The sequence below is a fragment of the Leopardus geoffroyi genome, chromosome X (assembly GCF_018350155.1).
Source record: "Leopardus geoffroyi isolate Oge1 chromosome X, O.geoffroyi_Oge1_pat1.0, whole genome shotgun sequence".
Classification (NCBI taxonomy): Eukaryota; Metazoa; Chordata; class Mammalia; order Carnivora; family Felidae; genus Leopardus; species Leopardus geoffroyi.
Genome location: NC_059343.1, coordinates 81173177 through 81196093, shown reverse-complemented (window position 1 = coordinate 81196093; position 22917 = coordinate 81173177). Strand labels below are relative to the sequence as shown.

The 22917-nt window shown below is 38.2% G+C and overlaps 1 protein-coding gene across 2 annotated transcripts in view; it reads left to right on the top strand.

The window, feature by feature from the left end:
- PCDH19 (protocadherin 19) overlaps positions 1-20144 on the top strand; it is a 133821-nt gene extending 113677 nt beyond the window's left edge. For both annotated transcript variants that reach the window (XM_045471229.1, XM_045471231.1), the window contains exon 5: positions 19006-20144. In XM_045471229.1, coding sequence (XP_045327185.1) covers positions 19006-19589 — 584 coding nt within the window. In that variant the 3' untranslated portion in view covers positions 19590-20144. The remainder of the gene's footprint in view (positions 1-19005) is intronic.
- The last annotated feature ends 2773 nt before the right edge of the window (positions 20145-22917 follow it).

The following is a 22917-nucleotide window of genomic DNA, read 5'->3' as shown; positions in this document are numbered from 1 at the left end:
TATTCTATGCTCTTTCCTTTTAGGGACAACTCCTCTTTCATTATTATATTTTTACAAAATATGGAGATATTTTCAAAGACATTAACTAAGAATTTATTTGGTTGTGGTGGCTAAGCATTCCTTTATGGAAATTTCTTATGGCTTTATTTGGTACAGTTGTCTTCTTTATCACTTTTTTCCCGTCTTCCCACACAGCTCATAGCACACTACTATGAGTGGAGAAGGCCTTCAGTGAACAAATCTTGATCAGTTCATTGCTCTGAACACTACCAAACAACAGGTGCTATCCACCAATGTTTGATCCCCAAGGCAGTTCTCATCCATCCCATTTTAAAAACAACAGAGGTGAAATGATTTAAGACAGGGCCAGGATTAAAGAGAGTTTGTGTTTCCTGGATTTGTTATAAGACGCCAGGGCATTGTTCTATTTTTCCATTTGAAATCTCAAAGGCTATGTTTCCGATTCTGTGTCTCCCTCTCTCTCTGCCCCTCACCCGTTCATGCTCTGTCTCTCTCTGTCCCAAAAATAAATAAACGTTGAAATCTCAAAGGCTATTGGACTAGCAGGAAGTTATGAAAGGACTACCTCCTCCAGTTTAGAAGATATGTTGCTTAGGGAAACTGCTGAAGAATATAGCAATGAAGCCAGAAAGATAAAGGAGTCAGAACCATTGCTATGAGATAGAAGGAAATAACTTGGTGTGCCTAACTAGTTTGGTAGGCATGTTTGATAATACCCAGGTGTGTCTACAGTGTTGGCATCTATATAGATACTGGCTTTTCACTTTCTTACATTTTACTCTTTGAGCTTGCCTGCTGTGTTATCTGTGTCCCTGGAAATAATGTTGACCACAACACTTCAGTTGAACCACAGCTTGAGTGTTCCTGAGGTTTCACTCACTTTGCTAGTTCTTGCTTGTGCTAGGGTTTTAAACCTTTTTTCTTTCACATATACCTGATGAAGTTCAAGTCTTTAGCTTCTCATCATTTCGTCTAATTTGGGATGTTATGAATTGATTGCTTTTATTAAGATAAATGCTATAAGTTTTATCTGATGGCCCAGTCATTCTAGATTGCCTTGTTCTTTGTGGTACTGTATGAGCATTTTGGTGATGGTCATTTCCCAAAGATGATCTAAAAGATATATTGCACATTTTTAAAACACTCTATGATCACTCTTTATTTCCCAATAGTTATTGAAAAAAATCTTATTTTTTCTTTTCTTTTTATTGGGGTTTTTGTTGTATAGTGGGGGAAAGCCCTAATTCAGGCATCTGGATTCAAGTCCTAGATCTGTTACTAACTCCATTTGTGATCTCAAGCAACTTACTCCTCTCTCTGGGTCCCAGTTTCCTTATCTGTAAATGAAGAATTTGGACTGGGATGATTTTTATGTAGGGGCTAATTATTGCTGATAGTTTAGGACTTTTTACTTTTCATTTAGTATAAAAAGGCTATTGGGAAAGTAGAAAGGATTTTGGCTGGATTTTTTGCTGTATTGCTAAAGACTGTGGCAGGATGGGAAATCTTACTTGTTAGTCATGGGGTTGTAAAAATTGTTCCATCATAGTAAGGGAAATTAGGATGAAAAATTGGTGAGGCTAGCTTGTGTTCAACATTCTGAATTTCTTCCTCCTCTTTGACTTTTGTTTGCATGTGTTTAGCTTAACTCTGCTTTTAAGTGTGTATATTTTTGTGGAAATGGTCCTCCTTTCCTTTTACTCCCATTTCATGTTCTCATCTCATCCCTTACTGAATCATTCATTTCTGAATAGTTTGCAATTTTCAACTTAATTAGGTCTTTCCTCTAAGTGAAGGACACAGCTGTTTCTTTTCTGATGCTTTGGCAGCTGCTTCTGCCTTTCCCAAAATGGAACCATTAACTCTTTCCTTCTATTTCTTAGTTGGTCATTAGTTCAGGACTACTAGCCCATCTGCTGGTGCTGCAACTCCCAAATCTCATGGCCAGAGGTGCTCCTATTGCCTTTGGTGCCTTTCAGTATTTTGGGGGGCTTATAATATGAAAAGATATTTAGCAGTTTTTCAGAGTTCCTTTTGCCTCATTATCTTCAGTGATTCCATTGTTCAGCCTTTTGAGGTGTTGAATCATCTATCAGCAGAACCTAGCCTGATGTCCCTGATGTGGCTTTGATGGAGAAATAGAGGATAAGAAGATCATAAATGTACTTTGTCCCTGAATTACACAGCCCTCATTTGTCCACTCACAGATTCTACACTACAATTTCTAAGAAGCCCTCTTACCCATTGGTCTTTTTGTTTTACTTTTATGTACCTGCCTTTCAGAAAGTGATTGCTATTTTTTCCCTGGATGCTTTGACTTTATCTGCCCCTCTGACCTTTAATTTTATGATTACTCACTTCCAGTGTTAATTGCTGGGATTTGTGCTTATCATACCATGCTCTTATGTCTAAGATATCAAGTTAGTTTCTTCATGCCACTCCAACTCCCTTCTCACATTATGCTCCCTGTTAATCAATCAAAAGCCTTCCTTCTGTATTGTCTGTTTAGCAGTGTTGTTTCAAATGTGTTTGGTGCAGCCTGTTTTGGCTTCTCCACCCCATGTGCCTCATTCAATTTAGTTCTTCATACTTAGCATATTAGCTATCATGTTAATATTTCCTTTCTGAGGTCTAAATTTTAAATTTGAATGCATTTTGTGTGTGGGGTTATTTTTCTAAAATGATGAGATCTATTGCTACAGAGAGTCAGAATTATCTCTGTACCTAGGAGGAAAGAAAGCACAAAGAGAAAGAGCATTGCTTACATTCTCAGAAGGAGTATGTAAGGGCGAGCTCTTGGCAACATTGTGTCTACAGTGTGATCCTATCTATCTGCCTGCATCTTCCCCTCCATTTGGGAGCACAGGCATCTAATACTTCCCTTAAATTTTATTTTTTTAAACGTTTTTACTTATTTTAGAGAGAGAGACAGAGTGGGAGTCAGAAAGGGGCAGAGAGAGAGGGAGACACAGAATCCGAGGCTGGCTCCAGGTTCCAAGCTGTCAGCACAGAGCCGGATGTGGGGCTCGAATTCACAAACCGTGAGATCATGACCTGAGCTGAAGTCAGATGCTTATTCGACTGAGCTACCCAGGCACACTTCCCCTTAAGTTTTTTTTTTTTTAAAGGGATTTTCAACGTTTATTTATTTTTGAGACAGAGAGAGACAGAGCATGAATGGGGGAGGGGCAGAGAGAGAGGGAGACACAGAATCGGAAACAGGCTCCAGGCTCTGAGCCATCAGCCCAGAGCCTGACGCGGGGCTCGAACTCACGGACCGCGAGATCGTGACCTGGCTGAAGTCGGTCGCTCAACCGACTGCGCCACCCAGGCGCCCCTCCCCTTAAGTTTTAATTTATGTCACCATTTGCCTTTCTACTCAGGGTCCTGAATTCTCAGGCTTTCTTTGCTTGTATTCTGCTTCCCACATATAAACTTATCTGTTCCATGTTCCATTTCCCCAAGGTCCTAATTTTTCCAAGGGACCTGTTAAATTCACTGGTATCCTTTTCAAAATAGCATTTAATATCTCTTTTTATTGAAGTATAGTTGACATACAATATTACATTAGTTTCAGTTGTGCAACACAGTGAATCGACAATTCTATACATGATGCTATGCTCACAACTGGTAAGCATAGTTACCATCTGTCACCATAAAATGTTATTATATTATTGACAATATTCCTATGCTGTATTTTTCATCTCCATCATTTATTCTATAACTGGAGGTTTGTGCCTTTTAATCCTTTTCACTTATTTAATGTGATGATAATACAAAGAAAAAATTAATGGCATTTGGATCACCAAGGCAGACCTGATGAGGGCGAAGTCTTTAACATAGGGTCTCTCCCAGTATCCCTTTCTAAGAATAAGGCCAGCTTACATTCCATCTATCCCAAAGAATCAGAGCTTCCTGATGGATAACAATACCTAACATGTAGTGAGTTCTTCCTTTGTGCCAAGCACTCTTTAACTTTGTTTTCATGCATTTCCACCTGAAACTATCCCAGCAACACCAGGAGGTCAGTGTTATTATTCCTATCTTACAGATGGGGGAAAAAATCCCAAGGCGCAGAGAATAACTTTGAGTAACTTCCATATGATAGGGCTATGATGTGGTAGAACTGGGACTTGAACCACACAATACTGCTCCAGATCCCACAATCTTAGACCCTATGCTACACTGCTTCTGGATAAGAGATGGTATCTTTTACAAATGCACATTTCATTAAGAAGAGCTGGGTTCAGATGTGCTGCAGGGTAGTAAGCTTCCCTTTAACAAGGAGCAGATTAAGTCTTGAGTTGTTCCAGTTAAGGTGATTTATGTCATTGTTTTCTTGAGAGAAACTTGCCTTTAGATACAGTGCTGCAGCACAAAGGTTAGACGTTGCTTTTCTGCACACCCCAACTTAGCAATGTTAATTTTTTTTCTTCACCAGTCCCTATGGCTTTAGGTTCTTAGTAGGAATGATTGCCAAATGCCTAGGACTGAGCTTATACTCTATTTTTACCTACTTTTGGAGCTTATGGAGCTGGGGGACATCTCTCCTTGATGTTGGTGAGCAGGAACATGGCAAACTCATGGTGGGAGTTCCGTGAAGGGAAGAGAAGACTCACTCATACTCTTGAGGGCCAGAATGGTCAGGAACCCTGCCTCACTGAGGTAGTGCCAATCTTTTCATTATAAGTAGCTTTTCCATATAGTCATACAATGAATTGTTTTCTGAGGTGAATGGTTGTGTTTCCTGTTATTACTGCATTTACTTCTGGACTGAGTTTTTATTGGCTGCTGCCTACTTACTAGCAGACAGAAAGTTTCACCCTGTTGGGCTGCTGCAATCATGGTAATGAACATTCTGCTCAGGAAGGGAGCTTTCCCTTTCTTTCCCAGTAGCTGTTACCTCAACACTAAGAATTTAATTTACATTTATTTATTCATTTATAAACAGGATTAAATCCAGAATGAAGCAGGGAGCAGTTTTACCCAGTCTGTGCTTTGCATGATTTTCAAGGTCTGCACAGTTCCATCTGTGTAAACATGATTGAAGAACTTAGGTATTGTCTAATGGAGGACTGCAGTTTGGGAGAGGCCCATCATGGCTGGGCGAGAGCCAGACATTCTTCTACCTACTCCAGTTCACACCCTGTGAGGTTGGCTTGCTCAGCTCCTAGAGTTAGAAGTGAAAATGGGGCAACTGGTGTTAATTATACTGTCTCATCGTTTCTTTTCAGTAGAGAATGAGAACTAGGTAAGGGTTAGGAAAATCTAAAGCCATATCCTCTAAGATGCTCCAGTTATGGTGCTAGGAAACAAAGGGAGGACATTGGAAAAAATAAGAAAGCCTGAAATATTAAATATGACAATAAAAAATAAAATATGTATTAAAATTATAGCTGCATTTATATTTAGTTTGATTCTTTCTGTGATCACTGTAAGCAAGGGCAGAGAACTACTGTGTTCAGAAAGGACTAATTTGTTCTGGTATTGGGACTTGGCTTTGTTATTGAGATTTGTTTACATAATGACTAGCTCAGTAATACCAAGGACTTTTTATATATGAGCACTATTATTGTGGAAGGAAATGTGTTTTCTCCATAACAAATACAAATATTACGGATCATCCAGTTCCTCTACTCATGATTATATACAAAGTTGGCTTTGTTCAGTTCAATAGAATCTGGGATCTGTCTAGTAATTTTTCTGTCCCTCTAAAGAGGCACATGGCCATACATATTCCTGAGCTCCAAGGTATGGGCTTTCTGATGAAATAGCAGGTTATCATGCCTTGGATACTCCAGGTTATTCTTGGGGAAACTCAATAATAATTAAAACTAAGGCAGCTGGCTTTCCACTGGATGTGAATGCCGGGCATGGTTCTGATCAAAGAAGAAAATAAAGCATTACATTAAATTTTTTTTTAAATATGAAGTTTATTGTGAAATTGGTTTCCATACAACACCTAGTGCTCATCCCAACAGGTGCCCTCCTCATAAAGCATTACGTTTTAAATGCACTGGAATGCTATCGCATATAGGGATAACCCAATTGGCTATGTTCACTCCTGATACAACAAACTATTGAAAAAACTACTTTCCTGAGCAACTTATTTTAAAAAAGTGCCCCAGAGACACAATATTCTTTTGTAGAATAGAAAGCCTCTGGTTTGAGAAGAAAAGCCATTTTGGTAGAGCACTGAGTTTATATGATATGTTCAAGAATAAGATGGGGGGGGGAATTCAATAAATTATCTTTTGATGCAATATTGGGATGTCAGGAAAATAAGAGACTTGCTGGAAAGTTCTAGGCTGTGATGTATACACATGCATTCCTTTGTTTACTAGCTGTGGGAGTCTGAAAAGGCATTAACAGGCCTTTATACTAGCAGCAGGGCATATGGGAACCCCTATGTCTTCCCTCATATCTAACCAGGGAGGGGGCAGTTCTGTCAATACCATCCATGTGGTATGCGTGGAACTTGAAACTGGGATCCATATTAGTGCTATGCTGAATGCTGTAATTGTAGCTTGTGCAAAACATCCCATAACACAGACTTGGATGCTTGTCTGAATCATTAGACATGAACATTATGTGTGTGATAATAGCACTGGAATTCCTGCAGCTGAAAAGGAAGCACATTTGGCTTGTACTTCATCTACAATCACTTACACTTAAGCTATTGATGTTTGATTGGGATCTGTAGACTGCTGGGCTTGTGCCATGGGACTTTTAAGCATATTTGATGGATGGAACAGACAGGGAGGCTATAGATTTTGGCAAGCTATAGTTCCCATTACTCAGGATGACTATATCTGACACTAGAGATTACAGTTCACCAAGATGAAGCTTCTCTAGGCTTTGGCTGATGGCCCGGTGATATTAACATGACGAACAAGAGAGGACTAATGTTACATTAGGCTATACATTTCCAATGAGCAAATAGTTGAGTAGTTTATTGAATACGCTGTTGATTTTTTGGACAGACATAAAGTTCATGGCAAGTTTTTTAGAATTTGAGGGAAATGTAAGTTTTTTTTAATGTTTATTTATTTTGGGGGGGGAGAGCTCACAGTGGGGGAGGGGCAGAGAGAGGCAGGTACAGAATCTGAAGCAGCTCCAGGTTCTGACGCAGGGCTTGAACTCAAGAGCTGTGAGATCATGACCTGAGCCGAAGTCAGACGCCCAACCGACTGAGCCACCCAGGCGCCCCATGTAAGTTTTTAAATGTTATTTTATGATAAATGTTAACCAGTTAGTCTCCTAATAAAGAAATGTGGTCTCTTTGTTATAGGGTATGCAGACTATGTTTGTAGCTGTGCAGTTAATATTCTTCTCCAAGTTTTTATTACAAGGGGTGCTGGTAGCATACCTTGCTAAGGAAATTCCAGACAGAGCTGTTTCTAATATCTGGAGGGGCCCCCATGGAATCATTAGACTTATTCTGAAGGTTCCTTGGTGGGAAGGAGGAAATGTCCCTGAGAACAGCTTTTATTCCATATTGGTGGATTTTCTGTCAGAGACTTGGCCATTGCTATTGTTTCTGATTTCTTCCTGATAGCTTCCCTGGGGGTGTGAGTTTCTAGGCAGAAAGATTTGATGTGATGAGGAAATACTACAAAGCTGAAGGAAGAGAGTCTGAAAAAAATGGTAAGACAAGAGGCTATTCTGGGCATGGCAGAAACAAGTTGAATACTATGGAACAGAGAAAAGGGAGATGAGATGACTAAAGAGAAATGAGAATTAATTCATAACAGCACTTATTACTTATAGGTGGGAATAAAAGGTCCATTGAACTTCAGGGGAATATTCCTTTATGCAATGCTTGTGAATATGTTGAAATTTTGTAAAGGCAATTCCATCTTAAATGCACTGGAGGAGCTGGCAACCTGCAGTTTGTGGGTTGCACTATCTAGTCATAATCAATTTACTATTTCCCTTCTCTGGACAACCTTCAGGGTGTGGTCAGGAGAAAGTAAATAGAGAAGATGGAAGATTTCCTCTCAGGAGAGTTTAAGAGCTTCCTTAAACAAAGGCAAGATGTGAGCATCCCCTTTCACTCTTCAAGCAACCTTTCTGAGAACTACCTTGGAAATTCTCTGGCTTCCTCACAGTTCCTAAGTAATTTCTGAAACATATAGGTACTCTGATTAACTTTGCTTTTGAAAATAAAAGTTGGTTTGTGTGTGATAAAAAAAAAATAATAATCTGGGCAATCTGTGTGTTGTTGGGTGCTGCAGAAGAAAGGTGAACTCTTGTATCAATCTTTATTCTCTTTGTAAACACAGATGACCAGAAGGGAAGGCTGTTATTAATGGTAATGCAGACCAGAAAAAAGGCTATTATTTTCAGTCTGTTGAACAATACAAAAATGCTTCTCAAGCACCATGTTCAGATGTTTCTTTTTATTAGCCGTCACACAAGGAATTAGACTCATTTCAAACAGTTCATTTTCCCACTCTTGTCTCCGTAAAATCATTACTCATGAGTGATTTCTTTGTTGAAATACCGCTGACTTCCCATATTAGAATGGATAACAGGGTGTTAAATGTATAAACTTTTCAGTTTGCATAAACTCTGGAAGAAGGGGGACAAAGATTCCCCAGGAGAATAAAGCCATTTGTCAATGTCCTTGTTTGTTACTGTCCTATATAAGCATCTTATCCAGGAAGCTATGTCAGCATTGCAATTTTGTGGTGTGTGTGTGTGTCTGTGTGTGTGTGTGTGTGTGTGATTAATCACAGGAGAGAGCTTGTTGAATGCCAGCAGGAGGTTTTAAAATATAATTCTGCATCTGCCCTGCTCTTTTCTCCTTTCCAATCTTTTTCTACCCCTTGCCTCCAATCCACCATTAGGATAGATAAAGGAGTTGTCCCATGTCTAAATATATAGACAGATGACAATCCTTAGATCTTCAGCTAGGCACCGTTTGCATTTTGCCAAAGCTGATTATTTTATCTGAAGTTTTAATAACAAGCCAGATTATTTTCTGTTCACTAACTGATAGAAGCAAAAAAAAAAAAAAAAAAAAAAAAGGTTGCAAAGTGGAATTAAGGGGATAAGAAATCTCTAGGGCCAAAGAAACTTTTTATTTAATTAATAATTTCAATTTACTCTTCAAATATTTCTGTGCTAGAATTCAACATCTTATATTAAACAAGTCTGTGCTCTCTCTCTCTCTCTCTGTAACTGCCAGATTGGAATCTCATAGAATAGAAAGAATGCAGGCTTTAATGAAGCTTCAAATTCTCTACTCCCAGTGCTGTCTTGTTTTCTGAACGTAGAACTATACTCCTCAGAGATTCTCTAGCCACAGCATGGCATTCCTTCATTAGGTACATGTTTTGCAGACCAACTCATGAAAGACTGGCACTTTAACCAACAAGGGGAAAATGCAATGAATTGGAGTTCAGGAGATGAAATGTTTTGGAAAAACAGATTATTCCAAGGGTGTAGATACGTGATCTGTACTAAATGGACAGAGAATTTAAATTTTACCAGGCTAGTTTTTAGTAATCTTTTGATTTGTTCCATTAATTTTTCCAGCTTTATTGAGATATAATCAACATATCATGCTCCATTGTTTTAACTTGTGAATGGTAATGAGTATTTAGAGTGATGAAGACTGGTGGTTGTGTGTGCACATGAATGTATATCTGTGATATATTTTTGTGTCTATAATCCAGGCTTACTATGTATCAGTACTTACATAGATTTTACTAGACTTGTGTCAGAGTGTCTTAACTAAGGTCATCTCAACCTAAAAGCCTTCTGCTACTTCTTATAATTCAGAGTTCGAGCCAACTCAGAAAAAGCCCTCACAGCTGTGGCCCAAAGAGATTTCAAGACTTCCATGATACTTCAGATGGAGCAGCCATTCTTTCTTTCAGAGAAGAGTTGGACAAGCTAAGGGCCAGGGGCTCATATAAGAACTGACATGTGCTAAAGGTGTAAAGGCCTTTTTCCTCCTAATAGGAGCAGCGGGTCAAGCATAGCATACCTTCAAATGATGAAGATTCCTCAAAGAATAGATTAATTGGTCTCACTTCTGAATTTGTCTAATTGCTTTTGAAGCAACAACCTGAAAAATAGAACTTGCTTTCTTCTACTAGTATGATTAAATGGACACCCGGAAAAAGAATAATTATGAGTATTTCTAAGGAAAGAAGCAAAAGAATAGAACTGAGCATTGTCCATGAAAGATGGATAATGACAAGTAAACATAGAAGGTGTATTTGATCCCTTCAATTTTGGTATTCATTATTCATAGTTATTATTCATAAATTCCAGCACAAATGTTAGGCCTGCACCCCAGTGACACATTTGCATTTTATTTTAATTTGATTTCTACCTGGTTTTGCAAAAAAGGATTTAATGGTTTTGCTTGTGTCTCACTCTCCGTTTGTTGCTATAGCTTGTCTTTTTCATATACTGTCTTCTTTCCCTTTCACACTCTTTATCTCCATCTTCTGTCTCACTCCCTTATCCAAGGTTCATTCATTCATTCTCTCTCCCTCCTTGTCTCCTTCCCTCCTTCTAATGTTCTAAGAGAAAAGATAGATTCTAACATGTAAAAGTGATGTTTGAATAGATTCCCCTAAGGCAACCAGTTTACTTTTAATTTGTCTGGGACTAAGCTTTTCTTTGTTGCAATGAGGAAGTATGAAATTGTTGTAAAATGTATTAGCTTCTAGAAAGATATTTCAAATGAATTTTTTTAATGATTGTGCTGTTTTCTGTGCCCAGAAGCAGTGTCATAGCAATTACAGTATTCCAGATGGTTGCTGAAGTTACACTGAAACATCAAGATAATGCTAGACTTTTCTATGAGGCTTTTGTTGGTAATGAATAGTCCAACCTAGGTAGTTAATAGATATTAATCTTTCTGACACTGTGTGCTTCCAATGACTATTTCTAGTGACTCCTACCTAGGTAATGACATGACATACACTATCTTTATGAATCATTGCAAGGGACAGTGATTGGTTTACTGAGCACTTTATTTTTCAAATATGAAAGAAGTGATTGTAGAATCACTAATGTTGTTTCTTAGCTTCCCCACCCGGTAACAAGAACATTTTGGCAGTCAAGAATCTTCAAAGAATTTAGAAATTACAGTTGCAACCTTTTTTTTTTTTTGACCCATGTATAATATTGCCTGTTTTACAAAACTGGATATCCTGGAACTTTACTGAAGGAAGTGTCAGTTCCTGTTAAGAGGAACACCAGCTTTTTTCTCTCTCCAACATTAAATTTTCATTAAAAAAAGAAAATCTTTTCTCCTGGATATCATGCCTTGCTCCTCTTGCTTTCTTTACCAGTCTTATTTGTGCCATCCTCACTACACATTCTATCTAATATCCAGAAGCTTATGACCAGTATAAATGTGGCTTTTTTTCTGAAGCTAATGATGTGTCAACTATTTCCTTATTTTCCAGGAAAGAACGAAACCAAGTTGGTGATGACTTTAGTTCAGCGCTACTTGTAAACATCATTTGAAGGCTCTATCTTGCCAGGAGCATAACTACCTGTAAAATGTCTGAAATGGTCTGACTGTTTTTAATCTACACAAAATCAAACACCTGGTTTTAACTCTTCACAGAAGTGACTACGTGTTGTAAGGGTCCATCAAATATGGGCTAAGGGACTTAATTTGGTGGACATCTTAGAATGAATGAGCCATTCAAAAATGGCTCCACTTTGGGGCGCCTGGGTGGCGCGGTCGGTTAAGCGTCCGACTTCAGCCAGGTCACGATCTCGCGGTCCGTGAGTTCGAGCCCCGCGTCATGCTCTGGGCTGATGGCTCAGAGCCTGGAGCCTGTTTCCGATTCTGTGTCTCCCTCTCTCTGCCCCTCCCCCGTTCATGCTCTGTCTCTCTCTGTCCCAAGAATATATAAACGTTGAAAAAAAAAATTTAAAAAAAAATGGCTCCACTTTGCTCAGAGTTTCGGTATCTCAGTGTTCCTCCTTTAGGGAAATGTTTCAATGGCCTTCTTTGAAAACTCATATTTTACTTGTAAAGATGCCTTTCAAATGGCTTCTAAGTATCCAGTTGAAGTTCAGCACTTTGTCAGATAATTTTCTTTACCATAGAAGCCAAAATGCAAAGATCCCAGTTTAGTCAATTTTTTCTTATCTCAGTCACTGTGAGCACCTCTTATTTCTTAGTCTCAATTTTCCAGGCAGCCTTCTGCTTCATTTCCTACTCCCCATGCATCACCACAAATGATTTATATTTATACACATCTTGAAATCTCTTCTTTATGGGTTGAATTTAATTGAATCCTAGTACAAAAATGAAAACTCCAGGAACTATTGTGATTGCCCAAATTGCAACTTAGATTGTATGACTGTACATGCCACACTATCATCTATAATAAATATTCAATTCTAAAACACTTCTACTTCAATATGTTTTAACTTTGTCTCTTTGACAAGCTCAGTACTGAAGATTCCATTGAAGATAACTCAATTGCTTTGAATTCTGAAAGGGGCAACTTTTTAATCTATTTTCATGTTGCACTGGGAGTAAGTGAATTTTAGGTGCATAGACTGTGAATGAGGAGAGAGGCTTATGTGCCATTTGGTATCACAGAGGCCAAGTGCTGAGTGGCACTTGCTAATTGATGCTGATCTGTCAAATAGTCTAGGACAAGACTGGGGTCCATCAGTTTTTTCATCCATCCTCTCCATCCCAAGCTAAAACTCAACTTTGCAGATTCATGCTGTGTAACTAGTTACCCATACTGAAAATGCCAAGCTATGCTAATCAGGACTGTCTTTCTTCTTTGCCTATCTGCTGTCTTTTGGCAACATCCTTTTTTTTTTTTTTTTTTTAAATTTTTTTTTTCAACGTTTATTTATTTTTGGGACAGAGAGAGAGAGACAGAGCATGAACGGGGGAGGGGCAGAGAGAGAGGGAGACACAGAATCGGAAACAGGCTCCAGGCTCTGAGCCATCAGCCCAGAGCCTGACGCGGGGCTCGAACTCACAGACCGCTAGATCATGACCTGGCTGAAGTCGGACGCTTAACCGACTGTGCCACCCAGGCGCCCCTGGCAACATCCTTTTGTCAGTCTCAGGAACTTTGTTCCTATACCCTGTCCCCCACTCTGCCCTTTCTAGGTATCTCTACCTCTAGATATTGGTAGACTTACCCCATAAAAACTCTCCTATCCTGGGTTCTTTCCCCATGGCTTTTCTATATGACCAAAGAAAATCTGTGATCTCAATTTGGTAATGGATTATCTTATTTTAACAAGGACTTTTAATGCTTGTACCCGCTGAATGAAAAATGTGGAAATTTCTCTCTCTGTTACAAGGGCTGGTTTTTGGATAGCTCTTCTTTGGCATCCATAAAATAATACTACATAGATGTTTTGAATACAAGTCACACAGTTCTGGTATCTTACCCTCTCTTCCTGTTGTCTGTCAGACCAATGGTGCTGTAGGAAGGGCTGCTAACAAGTAGGAATCTAGAGAACAGGAGAATAAAAAGAAAGCATTAGGGAGGAACCAAAATGGCAGAAAATTCTGAAAGAAAGAGAAGGGAGTGAGAAAGAGACAAGTAATTGTTTGTAGTGTAATTTGTGATTTACTTCTTATTACACTCTAGGGGCTACAGGATAGCTTAGTGTCTTTGGTTCATGAATCTCTAGGAAGGTCTCAGCCTTCACTGATGTGCCCTTGAATATTTTATAGATGGAGCTCCAACTTTTCTTGCCAAAACTTTGGGTCCTTTAGGAAGTGAGTGTAAATTCCTCTCAGAATTGCAACCTGGGATGGCTCTGGGAAGTTGTCATTTTGCAAAGTCCTAAGCCCTTATTGAATTTTTGCTGGATGTTCTAAACACCCAAAAGGAGCCCAGTCCTTAAGATGTCAATCATATCAAAACCAAGACAGAATGTTTAAAACCTTCATAGTGTTTCCAGCTCTTCCTTCCTTCCTTCCTTCCTTCCTTCTTTCCTTCCTTCCTCCCCCTTCCCTCTCTCCTCCCTCTCTCCTTCCTGCCTTTCTTCTCCTTTTCACTGAGCCCATTGGTATTCTGTTAAGTTACAGATACAGGATGGATATTCTTTCTCCTGAACTCTGCAGGCCTTAAAATGCTTTTAAGAACTCTTTCCAGGATAATTATTTACTTTGGTAATTCCATGGCATATATAGAGCATTAATTTTTGCCATACATATTTTAATTAGTTTTTCCAGAGGAGTCAGTATCTGCAGTTGGTCTAAAAGGCTCACTATAGGTCCCATTTTTGGTTTATGTTTTATAGGAATTAACAACAGTTGTGTTTGATGACAAGAAACAATGCTTGATATTTGAACAGGACATTCATTTCATAAAATTGATGCTTCTGCTTATTGTGTTGTTAACTTAGCAGAGTATAGACCCCATTAACTATTGTTAGAATTGAAAACTCCAAGGTACATGACAAATGTATCTTCAACTGGACATCAAAGCATGATACATCCCTTTAAGACCTGTTTATAGTATATAGGAAACCATTCAGAGACTAAATGAGACTTGACCTTAATGTTTCTCAAGCGATAAATTTACTTTATTGTTTCTGATACAGCTGCATAGTTTTCTTTGTATGTTTTCATAGTGTTTCTACTAAATAGAATAGTAATTTCCACTTTTAGGAGTTGTATCAGTAGCACAGTGTCTGGTGTGTTGATCAATATTCTTTGTTTTATTGCTATCACTCTTGTGCCTTTTTCATCCATTTAAATTAAACTGTTACTGAGTACCTGCTCTATGTTGGACACTTTGCTACCTTCTGTGGGTATGGGAGGGAACAAAATAGATATAATCTTTGCTCATTTAGAGTTTACAAGCTAACATTTGAATATAGATATTAAATAGCTGTAATGAGTGCTATAAAAGAAAGTGGTATGCAATGTACCTTAGTCTAATGGATCAGGCAAGGATTCCTTGAGAAAGTTAAATTTAAATTAAATTTAAAATATATTACATGGGTAATGTATCAGTTATAAATAGTGCTCAACTGCTGGTAATAAGGAACCCCCTCTCTCTCTAAAGAAAATAACTCAGTGGCTTAGCCAAGAGGGAGGCTTATTTTTTATCTTATATGAAAGAAGTTCATATATGAACTAGTGAGATGGATCTACAATATCTTCAATATCCCAGAGTTGTTGTATCTTTCTATTCTGCTATCCATAGGCATGTGACTTCCATCCTCAGAGTTGCTTCATGATAGTAAGATGGATGCTATAGGCCCAGCCTTTATGTCTCCATTCCAGACAGGACAAAGCAGGAAGGAATAAGGACAACAGGGTCTCCCAGTTACATCACCCCCTCCTACTTTTAAGGAGTTTTATTGATATTTTGCCTTCATAACATTGGTCCAATATTAATTATGTGGCCACATCTATCTACAAGGGAAGCCAGGAAATGCAGGTTTTTTTTTTAAGCTGGTACATTACAAATCCTAACAAAAGTGGGGTTCTTTTCCTAAATATTAAATATAGGTATGGATATTTGGTGGGCAATTCATTATGTGTGCTTCAGATGAGTAGGAACTAGTTAAGTCAAGAAGGGGATACTTCCTAACAGTTATGTTTTCTTGATTAGGTGCATACAACAAATTTTAGCAACACTTAACCTGTTCATAATTGGTACTACCATCCCTTTCATTATATCTTACAAAATTGTCCCTGCTATGGTAGTAGATTATTTTGTTCATGGACTGATACAGATTAAGCTAAATGGATGTTTGTAAGCACAATCCAGGGAGCTTTTCTAATTTTGGTCATAGGTTATTTTGTTCAGGGAGTGATGCAGATTAAGCTAAGTGGATGTATATGAGTACAATCCAGGAAGCCTTTCTGATTTCCACATTACCTGCTTGCAGGTTATATTACTACTTCTACTTAGAAGTAACTACTTGAGCTCTTAGGAACTAGAACTCACTTTAACTTTCCCTTTCTGCCTCATTGATTGCAGATCACTTCCGAGGAGGGTAACACATTGCTCTTGTAACTGTTACCTTGAACTATTTTAGTGTTAGAATTTTGTCTCTGATCATTGGAATCTTTCAGTTGATACACCTAAAGTCTGAATCACAATAAAGAGCTGCAGCAGTATTAAACACATCCATGGTGGATGGACATGTATATAAACCCAACAAAGCCTCTCAGCTCTTCTATTCCACCAGAACTTTGAAAGTTTTAGCAAAGCCTGAGATGGTATTTTCATCATTTTCCTTTTTTGCTTTGGTTGGGACCATGGGTAGGCTCTTTCTAGTGTGGAAGCACATTGTTTGCCTACATCTGAAGAGACAGCAGTTTAACTCCTGAGGAGAGTAGTAATCACTGCAAAAAGTTTTGCTAACATTTGCACAAAATAACAAATCCTCTTCTTTTCCTATTTGAATTACTTCCTTATCCATCATGACTTAATCATTGCTGCCTCTTATGCCTTCTATTTAAGATATAAGTTGTTGCCAGAGGTTTTAGGTTTCTCTCACCAAGGTCCTTCATGAAATATTGTGACCAAACAAATATATATTACCACCTACATTAAATAAGCTTTATTTTTTCTCCATATTTTTTAAAAAAATTTTTTTGTCGAAATCTGATTTAAGGAGTGGCATTGAGATTTGTGTCCCTGTTCCAAACTTATGCATTTCATTTATTTATTTATCTTTCCAAATATTAGGGACAAGTTCAGAATCAGGGAAGACCAATTTGAAAATTTATAATTCATCCCTAATTATGTTTACATTTGAATTAAAGATACCTACCTTCATTTATCTGTACATGACAATGTGTTTGAATATCCACAACTATGTGTGGATTTTAGAACTTTACATTTTGCTTTGCCTATGCTCAGGTCAAGATGCAACAAGGTATAGAGTCACAAACAGGCACATAAGAGGAATCTTAAGGAATTACTGAATTGTTAGCTGACCTCTGTTTCAGCTGGAACCAGCATCTTGGCAGTTAATTTGAATGATATAAAATGATTCCTCTCTACTCTCACACCTCCATCCCTAGCCACAATACTACATGGTGGCAAGGCCATATGCAATTCCAGAAGTAGTTGCTTTGCTTTATTCACATCTGGTCTGCATTTTCTTTTTCACACTTAAAGGGAGCAAAAAATGTCCATTTTAAAGATAAACTGGCAAATTGTGTCCCAGTACACTGAAAGGGTCTTAGCTCTGATTGGTTTTTCAGTAGTTTAAACTAGGTCAAAGGCCACTCCCAGAGCTGTGTTGAAATCTGGACTCAGCCTGGATTAGGCCTTGATGTTTAGCTGTTTCCAATGCTTTTTCTCCAAATGATGAGGTATACATCCAATTCAACCATTATTTCTCGATCCCCCTCTCATATGTATGTGCCCCTTTACCAAGATAGCCTTTAACAAAGGAGTCAGAGCATTGCCTCTTTCCTATGCCATTTTTTAAAATAAGAAGCAAACAAGAAATACAAGTGTGTAAGAAAGATGTGTTATATATAGACTAATATCAGGCAAAGCCCTGAATTTCTGATTTCTTCCCCCAGCAAAAAGCAATCACAGCAATATATTTTCAGCTTTTTTTGGCATGTTTTTTTTTTGGTCTTTTCAACTTCTCCTTGTATCCCCATCTCCTCTGATTATACCCCAAGGTTTTCTGTGAATGTTAAACTGCTCATATTTTGATGCATTGTACAATGTGATGAAAATTTTCATTAGGTCATCATCATACAAGAATGTAACATAAGTAAAAATGGATCTGGAAAGTTAAGGCTATAAACCAGACATTAAGATGAACAATTTCCCAATGAACAGGCAGAAATTAACCCTGGGTCTATGGTTTGATGAAATCCATGTAGAAAGCTTCTCTAAGAGTCAAATTAAAGCCTTAACTCTGAATGAACCTGACTTGAGAAGAGAGAAAAAAAAGTCTCACCAAAAATTCTGAATTCTAACTGCTGAGATATTCTATGATAGGGTTAAAGTAATCCATAAAAGATTGCTTTATTTTAAGAAATATGACCCTAATAAAACTTCAGATAAGACAGATAAGGAAAGATGGCTAGTTGAATATAATTAAATTATGTTCAACCTATGAGTGATGTGTAGACAAGGTCAGTTGAAGCTTATGGGTCAAATGGAAGGAAAAGATATCAGTATATTCCTTCTAATGGGAAATCAAGTCATATAAATGGCTTAGTGAGAAGATTGGCTGGCAGAACTGATGGCCAAAAAGAAGTGAAATGATTGGGTTTTCAAAGACAGCATGATACCAATCTAAAATTAAGCATGGCATATCATTGACAAGTAGGGTGGAAATATGGTTAGCAGTGCTGTTGTTCAAAATATGGCCAAGACTTCTCAGATATACTGATTGTTGGATTTCCTACTCTTCCTCCACTCCCTCTTCTGCTGTAACTAGTTTCAAATGCAGTGGATTTTTAGCTGGAGTTGTTGATAAAAATGCTGACTCTCAGCCCCTTGACACTCGGGATAAACTTTTTTATGTTTTATTTTTTAAATGTTTATTTATTTTTGAGAAAGAACGAGAAAGTGTGAGAAGGGGTGGGACAGAGAGAGGGAGAGGATCCGAAGCAGGCTCTGCGCTGACAGCAGAGAGCCCAATGTGGGGCTTGAACTAACGAACTTCAAGATCATGATCTGAGCTGAAGTCACACACTTAACCGAACTGAGCCACCCAGGTGCACCTAAACTTTTTTTTTAAATACATTTTTTCATCATAACATGTTTACCTTTAGGTTTTTAGTTTTTTCAGCAATGGGAACAACAAAACTAATAATAAAAGACATGAGTGTACAGGGGGAGATCTACAGCCTTTTAAAAATCCAATTCTTCACACTTGTCCCGAGAAGGCAATAAAGGACTATCTAGAAGTGCCATTTCCCAGAAGGGCCTGTGGGTACCTAAGAAACCAGAACACTGGGGTGTAACAATGATTCCTGGGAAAAGCTGATGAAATTGACATTTTATTTTCTCCAAACAGATCAGAATGAAGGATTTCATTGCAGGGAAGAATGCAGGATTCTTGGCCACTCTGACAGGTGCTGGATGCCCCGGAACCCCATGCCCACCAGGTCCAAGTCCCCTGAGCATGTGAGGAATGTCATAGCTCTGTCCATTGAAGCTACTGCTGCTGATGTTGAGGCTTATGACGACTGCGGCCCCACCAAGCGGACTTTTGCAACCTTTGGAAAAGATATCAGTGACCACCCAGCTGAGGAGAGGCCCACCCTGAAAGGCAGAAGAACTGTTGATGTGACCATCTGCAGCCCCAAGGTCAACGGCGCTATTCGGGAGGCGGGCAATGGTTGTGAGGCTATTAGCCCTGTTACCTCCCCCCTACACCTCAAGAGCCCTCTGCCCACCAAGCCCTCCATGTCTTACACCCTGGCGCCCCCGGGCCGTGATCTGGAGCAGTATGTCAACAATGGCCCTTCTCGTCCCTCTGAAGCTGAGCCCCGTGGAGCCGACAGCGAGAAAGTCATCCATGAGGTCAACCCCACTCTGAAGGAGGGTCGCGACAAAGAATCTCCTGGTATGAAGCGTCTGAAGGATATCATTCTCTAAAGCAGTCTAGGGGAAGAAGAGAGAGAATCCATACTGGTTATTGAAGAAGAAGGAGCTGATTGTTTTAATTGCTCACTAATGGTTGGTTCTTGAGTGGCTGTGATTTCAGAGCTTTCCCTAAATGTATTGTTTATAAGTGACTATCATTCTTTGACAATCCCTCTTGTTTCAACAAGCAGCAGGGGTGTTCAGTTGGAGCAAATTAGCTTTGGTTTGAGTTGTTCATGGGGCCTTGATGTTGGGGAAACAGAGACAAATTCAGTTGTGAAAAGTATTATGTATTAAGTGTTTGGATTTGTATATTTTTCTGTCAAAATCATAATATAAATTACCATTGTTTGCGGAGGATTACATTTAAAAAAGCAAAAAAAAAAAAAAAAAAAAAAGAAAAGAAAGCTCTGGACATCTTTAATAAGCTTGCCACTGTTTTGTAGTGTAGACAAGTTAATGGTCATTTATTGTGTACTATTCCTTGATTCAGTGATGTGAAATTGAGTCCCCAAAAGGTTGTTTCTGAAGCTTGAGTACTTTCCAGTTACGCTACTTTGCTATGGACACCCCTGCTTTAAGAACCCTTTTGCTAGCTGTGCTGTTGTTGTATTTGATATTGCAAATTGCTATGTATGTGGTGATGGCAAAAGGCTTTTAGAAGTTGGTGTTTTTTTTTCTTAAAAAAATAAAACTATAGACAAAAACAAAGTGCAAAAAACTGAGATGGCAAGTGAAAGAGCAACACCACACATATAGATTGAACACTTGGAGGATACTCACTCATGGAGGATACCCATGTAGTGATTGCTCACTACCTTGCAGAGTATTTTTCCTGCCTTTCAGTCTTCTGCCCAGATCAGTGATAGATCGTCATAGAAAGTCATTCATGGATATTCTGCTATGTAATTTGCAGTTGTTAGAAATACTGTCCTAAAAGTTTTATGAGATCAATTTTTAAAATTTTCAGGACCTGAATGGGAAAGAAGCTCCTGAAGTTATCAGTTTCCAGGCTTAGAAATTCCCTGTCTCTAATCATCTAAAACTCAAAAAGACTGAATCTATTTTGAGATCTAAATTCACATCTTTTCAGACACATACTTCCTGATTCAGTGTTTCCAATCATGATTAGAATTAGACTGCAAAGCATGTTGGGGGCTAGAACTGAGAACTCCATGTTGCTCTATATTGTAGGATTATAAATAGGAATGGAGTAAGCAGTACAAAGTGTACATTTAGGAAAAGACAGGTAGGTAACCAGTAACAGCATCACAAATCCAATTACTGTGCCTTCTAAATGGATACACTTGGACACTTGAACTCCTTTTTTTATGGCTAATACTTTTTTTAAAGTTAAAAATGTGAACAGGAAACTACTAAAATAAAAATTCTTTAAATTTAGCTAACTCTTTGCTGTAGGCTAGGAATACACCTTTTGTTATTAACAAGTTTGTTATGCATGTTCTTTTTTTGTTTAACATTTCTTAACTCCCCCATTTATTGTCTATTAATATTTACTAGCCAACATAGTATTCTCACAGCCTAAGAGCTCATTATTTAAAGCTAAATAAATACATCACCTTTGCTCTGCCTTGGTCTTAAAAAAGCTGTTTCTAGAGAAACAAGTTTTGTGGTTCTGTTCTCATTCGTTTCATTTTTTGAAATTCAAGAATACCCAGAAAAAAGGCTTAGAGGTTAGAGCACTAAAATGCAAAAAAGGATTTATTTTCTTAAGTTTAAGTAGATAAGTGAGCTCTTTTAAATGTTTTAGTTATTTTTCTCTAAGTTCCTGGCTTTATACATTACTAGGAATATTTTATTTTATGGGAGGGAGGGTTTTGAGGGAGGGTAGTAGGTATGGAAGAGGGAGTGGGGCTAAGTAGGGGAGAATATTTCTGAAAAAGAATGTATAATGAAGCTACAAATTAATCCTTATTTCTTATTCACTGCTGAATACTACCTCATGCAAAAATATTGGTGTGGCTGCAAATTTCCCTCTGAAACTGATACAATTAGAGATCAATTACTTTAGCATCTTCATTTAGGCTCATTTCATTATCTCTCATATACTTTTTTCTCTCTTTGATTCATTTCATTTTAGCAGATTTTAAATTAGGTATTTATTTGTGTTTTCAAGTGACTGTTTGATTAACACATTAAAACTTATTTTTCCCCTTTAAGTTATGATGCCTGCCTATAGAATTTAGACTGTTCTTCACCTGATCCATCCTGATATTATGTTTTTAGCTACCACGTCAAGGCCACTTTTAAGTCAGATTTGACAGTTTTTGTACAGGTGTATTTCCTACTATGCTCAGTACGAATGAGGGAGATGAAAAGATTGTGGCAAGTGGGAGTATTAAACGTTAGATGGCTGTTGAGCCAGAGAGGCCACTGGCTGTCATGCCTCTTACCAGCCAAGTTTAAAATAGATTAGCAGTGGCACTGATTTTGCTTTTTTTCTCCCCTCCATTTTTTTTTTTTCAGATTTCAGTTTTGAACCATAGACCAATCCTGTTTCCTTATTAAAATACTTTTTTTTTCTCAGTGGGTAGTCAGAGATTTTCTGGCTTCTAAACCCTTTCTTGAGCATGATCAGATAATTCCCCTCATTAAGAAAGTGTCTTTTTTTTCTTTTCAATTGTCTGATGTATACATACTCATGTATAAATGTGCTCCTAGGAAGCACAAGTGCATCCTAGGAGGGCTTTGTAAGCTGGTTTTATAGACAGACTATGCTTGCAAGTAGGAATTTTGTGAAAGATCCTAGATTTCCCTTTGGCTCATATTTTTCCCCTCTTCTTTTCAACATGTCTGATGAAAAGCCACATAAGGACAGAAGGCCAAATATTCTTTCTTTTCCCTCTCAAAACATGTTACACGTTTAAATGTGAGGGAGCAGTTTCAGTTCCTAAATCCTAGGGAGTTCTATTCCATCTATTCTGATATCCCCTTTGGGAAGGAATTGGTGTGGCATGACTGACTTTTCTAGCAACTGCATTGGGGACATCCCTGGGCAGGTAAACTTCTTCATGCAATATAAAGGTTTTATTTTGCATTGATTGCTTTTCCCCAAATATGGGAATATACTATATACATGTAATTGGAAGAAGAAGAGAACCATGCTATGTGGAATCTCTTTTTTCTTTTCTCAATACTGATTAATCTTTGAAACTGTTCAGGATGAAATTTACCATCCCTTTGATCCTCTTAAAGCCAGTAGAATAAATTATGGCCCACCTTATTGCCCAAATAGGTAATGCACCAAGCTATCCCACAGTTCCTGAAGGGCAGTTGTTCTCAAAGTGTAGTCCTTTAACCAGCAGAAACAACATCACTT